This window comes from Corvus brachyrhynchos, unplaced genomic scaffold (assembly GCF_000691975.1).
Source record: "Corvus brachyrhynchos isolate BGI_N302 unplaced genomic scaffold, ASM69197v1 scaffold65, whole genome shotgun sequence".
NCBI classification, from domain to species: Eukaryota; Metazoa; Chordata; class Aves; order Passeriformes; family Corvidae; genus Corvus; species Corvus brachyrhynchos.
This window is the reverse complement of record NW_008238365.1, coordinates 445,242-451,012: the sequence shown is the minus strand read 5'-3', so window position 1 is coordinate 451,012 and position 5,771 is coordinate 445,242. Positions and strand designations below refer to the sequence as shown.

At 53.2% G+C, this 5,771-nt stretch overlaps 1 protein-coding gene across 1 annotated transcript; it reads right to left on the bottom strand.

The window, feature by feature from the left end:
• Positions 1-490: 490 nt before the first annotated feature.
• FAM46B (family with sequence similarity 46 member B) lies at positions 491-2,912 on the bottom strand. Its single transcript, XM_017736089.1, has 3 exons — positions 2,895-2,912; positions 935-2,106; positions 491-619 (listed from the first exon to the last, which is right to left on the bottom strand). Exons 1-2 carry the CDS (start codon positions 2,910-2,912, stop codon positions 967-969), a joined length of 1,158 nt encoding a protein of 385 aa, XP_017591578.1. The 3' UTR covers positions 491-619; positions 935-966.
• Positions 2,913-5,771: the final 2,859 nt, after the last annotated feature.

Genomic DNA, 5,771 nt, shown 5'->3' with positions numbered 1-5,771 from the left:
AAAAATTGGAAGAGCAGCATTCCAAATTCCCCTAGAAAATACAGGATCAGGTATGTCAGCCTGGGGCAGCCTCCTGGACAAATCATCTGCCTCATCATTTAGGAACTCAACTATATTTTGGCACTGCAGACTTGGGAGCTTGAAGAAATTCGTGTGTAGGACCCTGCTGCCTTTTCTCCAGCAAGCTCTGCACAGCATTTTCCTCCATGCACTCCCCCCTCCCTGGTGTTCCCAGTTTCAGGCATTTCCACGTAGCCATTCCAATCCCCCCTGCATTGTGCAGCCCCACTTTGGCAGCTCTCTGCTCCAGCTGGTCCTTCACAGGCAGCAAGTCATGCCCAAACCCCTCAGTGACACAGAACCTGCCCTGGCCTCAGCCAGGATAAGAAATGATCTTGCGACCCTCCCCACCCACGACAGAAACATTTTCCTCTTCAGACATTCCCCACTCAAGCTCTGGGCCATCAGCCCCCGCAAAAAATAATAAAGGTTTACAGTACAGTTGTGTTTATATTGTTACAGGCACTTAAACAGGATTCTTTGGTCCTTCAAAGGAATTAGCCACTCTGGCTTCTCTCGGCAGAAACCACAAGTTTGCACACCCATAACACCTCCTGCACTAAAAAAAAAAAAAACAAACCACAATTCAGATCCATTTCAGGGCAGTGCAGCTCTACCTTAGCGTAATTCTACAGTCTCCCCTCACACACCCCCCCACCCCATTGCCTCCAGAATTCCATGAGGAGTCATTTCCATAACACTGCACTTCCCATCACAGTGTACAGCAGACAGGTCTCGTTCCAACAACCCCAGGAACGAGACACTCGAGCAAGAGTCCAGGGAAGTTTCCTTTTGTTGCAGTTCTAGGAAGGTTGGTAGGTTTTAGTTTTTCCCCCCCTCCCCTCCCTCCCAACCCCCCAAGGCAGGGAAATACCTTGGAGGACAGACCCTGGAGTTTGTCCTGGCTCAGTTACAGGGAAGCCACGTGGGGTAAGACTGATTGCAAGGCAGGAAGGGCTGCACGTGGGTCACGTAGTAGTTGAAGTTAATTTCACTGACATAAGGGGCTGGCTGGTAGTAGCAGGTAACGTTTGTGACCGTGGGGATGATGTTCTGCTCAGCCAGGACCCTCACGGCCAGCATGGCAATGAGGTTCAGGGTCTGCCTCCTCTCATGTCCCATGAGGCAGACTGTGCTCTCATTGACCACCCTGTGCAGGGTCATCAAATAGTCATATCTGTTGCTCTCCATGCCCACGAAGTGGCTCTGGAGGTAACACTCCAGCTTCCTCAGCTGCTCGCCGATGTCAGAGAAGTCTATGAAAAACCTGGAGCACATGTACCTCTGCAGTGCCTTCATATCCACTTCCGACTTGGGCTTGAAGCCCCTCACCAGGAGGTTGCAGTACTTGAGGAGCCCCCCGCCCCGGATCTCCTCGGGGTTCCTGGTGGCGATGACCCTGTTGCGCAGGTGGTCCATGGCCTCCTCGAAGTCCCCGTACATGCTCTCCCCGGTGACCGTGGGGTGGAAGTTCTCGGCCATGGGGTTCTCCGAGCACTCCCCGAAGAGCAGGAGCGAGTCCAGGATGATCTGGAAGGAGTCCACGCTGAACTCGAACTGGCGCCGCAGAGAGTCCACGAATTTGAGCTCCACGTTCTTGCCGCTGTTGTTGGAGAGCGAGATGAGGCTCCAGCGGTCGGTCTCGTTGCACACCTTCACCAGCTTCTGCACGTAGGCCTCCTTCAGGGTCATGGGGGTGATCTTGTCCTTGTTGACACCTTCGGGGAGGAAGTCGAGCAGGCAATCCATGACCACATCTTTAACCAGCTGGAAAACGTCTTCGGTCTTCAGATCCACGCCGAAAATGAGGTCCAGGTCCTTGTACCCCAAGCCACTGTCCTGGTGTAGGATGTGACTGGCTGCTGAGCCGTTCAACCTGACGTTGTGGACTGTGATTCCTTTCTTCTCCAGGCGGCTACGGACAACCTGAGACAGAGACAGAGTCAGTGAGAGGCAAGGAGGGATCCTTGGAGCAGCCTGGGGACAGCAGGATTCACTCCCAGCGCTTATGTGGGTCACTCCAGTGCAAGACAGTAAAATAAAAAGCTAATCCATTGGAAATAGGTCACTTTGGAAAGCATCCCGACTCCTGCCAGCAGCTGGGGGTGGCTCTCCTTTACTTATTCCCTGGCATTAGAGAGATCTGACTGCACATGATCAGCGGTGCTGCTTCCAGTGCAGTGTCTGCTCTCCCTGCCTTCCCCACACTGACCTGGAGAGGTTTCCTGACCCCATTTTTTTGGGGTGGTCTCTGCCCTCTTCATTCCCTCCCAGTTCCAGTGACCAAGCCAAGACCAGCCGACCCCAAACTGACCCCAAATAGGAGGTGGCAGCCCAGTCTGCAGCAGTCCCCATGGCTTTAATCAGGGTGGCTCACTCATTTTAGCCATCCCCTTCGGCCTGTCAAGATTCATTAAAGGCAAATCAAGATGCCAGAGCAGCTCAAAAGCCCCAGCCAGGCGTATGCAAGTTCATGTCCCAACTAGTAAGTGTATCCTAACAATTTCCAGTGTGTCAGAGCTTCGTGCTGAGCTTGGCGTGCTATCAAGCACAAGAGGCAGCTTTCATCTTACGGGTGTTACTCCGGTGATTTTAATGCTGCCTGCTCAGTGCTGGCACACCCAGCAGCCCCTCCAAAGCTTTGTTCATTTACAGGGAAGCTGAATCACCTGCCTGATTACTTAACAAGCAGGAGGCTAAAATAACCCCCAAGACCATAAAATAAACTATCTGGACACCAGCTTATAATTTGAGTTTAACTCAGCTCAAAGATCCCACGAAGATTGGGTTTGCACCTTCCAGCAGAAGCTCTTCCCACCTCTCATTCTGCTTACATGCTCCCCTCCAGCCATTTCCCATTCTCCTGGGAGTCCCAAGGCTGTGGCTTGAAAGAGCCAAAGCTTGGGACACAAATGGACAAACTGGATCACTAAGAGCCAGTCTGGCTGGGCCCTTAGTGAGCCCTGCAAGCCTGCCCTAGTTTGAGAGGCCCCATGAACTCTGCATTTTGGCTGCCCAAAATGTGAATTTCAATTCAAAGCTGTGTCAGAAGGGCCAAACCCTCTTGGCCAACGTGGGCCTGAGCCGTTCTGAGGCAGATCAGAAGCCCTGCAGTCCTGGTCTCAGCAGCTGTAAAACTGCCCCTCCATGGGTTTTGTTTGGAAGGAAGAACACACAAAAGGTCAGGGACTGCAGCATGAAACCCTCGTCACATCCCAGACCCTCAGTGACCCAGCCAAGGGCCACCAGCAAGTTCTGCTGCCTTTGCAAAAGCATCTCAGAACAAACCCACTGATGTTCGCACACCTGGGGGGCCGTTCAGGCTCACGAGGCAGCTTCCCTGGTGGTGCTTCCCATCTCTCCCTGACATGAGCCATCCCTGCTCCGGCTGGGAACGCAGCCGGGCTCGTCGCCAAGCCCGTGGTGACAGTCACATGTCAGGCAACAGTTAACCAGGGAACCATCCACCACTGCAAGCCCCAAGTCCCCACCAGCACAGCCAGTCCAGCCAGTGAGAGAAGTTGTTTTCCAAGGCAGAGAGTTTGAAAAAATTAATCTGCTCCTAGAAGACACACAGGGTTATTCCCCCAAACTGAACAAACATCATGCAGGCAACCCAGGGGAGCTCCTGGTCTCATTTGTTGCCAGCTGGAGTCACTCACCCAGGGCACAGCTCCAGCACTGCTCGTGGAGTTAAAGAGTTTTGTGCTCTCAGGCTTAGAGAGACAAGATATAGGTCACAAAGTGTTAGATGCAGAGCTGGGCCCAGTGCTTGGAGAAGATCTCATTCCAGATTAATTTTCTAACCCCAAAGAACATCTGCTTAACCCCTTTCTAGGCATGGCTCAGGACCTGCAGCACTCCAGACCCATAAGCTCCAAGCTTACTTGAGTTCCCCAGGTCTGTCCGTGTGAGACGTATTCAGAAAACAGGGGAAAAACCCAATTGCTTGAGTCAGCTTTGTCCCAAATCATCCCAGAAATCTCGAACCTGCAGAGCAGCAGGGAGCAGAGCACTTTGCCATTCCCTGGGAGCTCCCACCCACCAACCTCCACCTGGAGCTCGTCCCCCCTGGCCACAGGCAGTGGGTTCAGGGCTGCATTTTTCCCCAGAGGGTTGGATATTTCCAGGGTTAGGCAGCTGCTGACCTGCTTCCCAAAACAGCAGCTCACCTTCCGTGTGGTTGGGATAATTGACTCTGACAGCCAGGCAGGAGCAAATCCTGCTGCGTCCTGACCTGCCGCTTCCCACCTCCCACAACAACAACAACAACAGGATAAATAACTGCCTTTTGGGTTACTTGTTCCAGCTTAGTCAGCCCTAAACACAGGGTCTGCCCTCACGGCCGGGCACAATTACAGCCCTCGGTTACCCCGTGTTTGAAGCTGCTGCTGGCAGCATCCTTTTGAGCAACCCCGACACCGGATCGCCGCAGCTTCGTGGAACCAGAGAGGGATAACTGCTGGAATATTTGATGCTGCTCAGTGCTGTGGTGCTGCCACAGCCAAGGGCAGCGTCCTGCCTGCAGCTCTCGTCTGTCATTCAGCTCAAAGCTCGAGCAGCCAGAACCCAGCGCTTCTGCCCCCGACAGATGCGGCAGGAACTCGAGGAACTCCAAACCAGCCTTTCAAATGTCACCTTTCCATCTCTCAAACTTAACTTTAACTATTTCTCAAGCAGCTGAGGCCCCAAAATCCCGGTTATTGTGAAAGCCAGTTGGGTTTCAGCGCCGTGAATAGGCTTTTTAATTAGAAGCCAACATGCCCGATTTTACATTTGATGAGTCATTACTGAGGAATGAAGTCGCCTCCCAAATATGAATATGCATCAGCTCATTCGAGCTACATTGTTAGTTTAATATTAAACACAGTTATTACTTGATGGCTAAACTAACAGGAGCTCGTGAAGAAGCCAAAGTCTCGGGCAGGCTCTGGAGGACTCAGTCAGTGGTGCCCAGAAATCAAAGGACATGGACATTTGATCCGGCCTTTGAATTAATAACTCTGCCTCTTCCAACACGAGCCCAACATGTCCACCAGCACGAAGCCATTTCGTACTCCAAAAAAAGCCACTTTAGCCCTGGCCACACACATTTCACTGCTTTTTAGGGCAACAAATTAACTCAAAAAGAGGCGGAACAACGTAAGAGGGGAGGAAGCTAAGCAGGATCTATGGCACAAGCTGCAGCAGCTCCAGGGATGGGGCATGCATTTTAAAGGCATGTGAGCTTTTCAGGAGGGGCCCTCAAGCTTTAGACATGCCTGCTGTGGCTGTTGGCAGGGGCCAGCCCCACCAAGACCCCTAGGACTGGGAAGTGCGGCCAGCTGAGCACACAGCATCCCCAGAACGGTGGGGGCCAGTCCCCCCAAAACTTTTAACTCCCCCTGGAGCAACCAGGCCAGGCTAGACAGGACTGGGAGCAACCTGCTCTAGTGGAAGGCGCCCCTGCCCATAGCAGGGTGCTGGGACGAGATGCTTTCCCCGAATTCCAAGCCTGCCAGAAGTCAAGCAGCATTTGGACAACGCTTTGAGACACACAGGGGGATTTCTGGGGGTGTCCTGTGCAGAGCCACGGCTGGACTCCTTGTGGGTCCACTCCAGCTGAGGGAACTCAAGGATCTTTAAGGTCCCTTCCAACCCGAACCATTCGAAGGCTCTGCGCTCCCCGCGGCGGACCCGCACCGGCCGCTCTGCCCCGGGCCCGGCGGGGG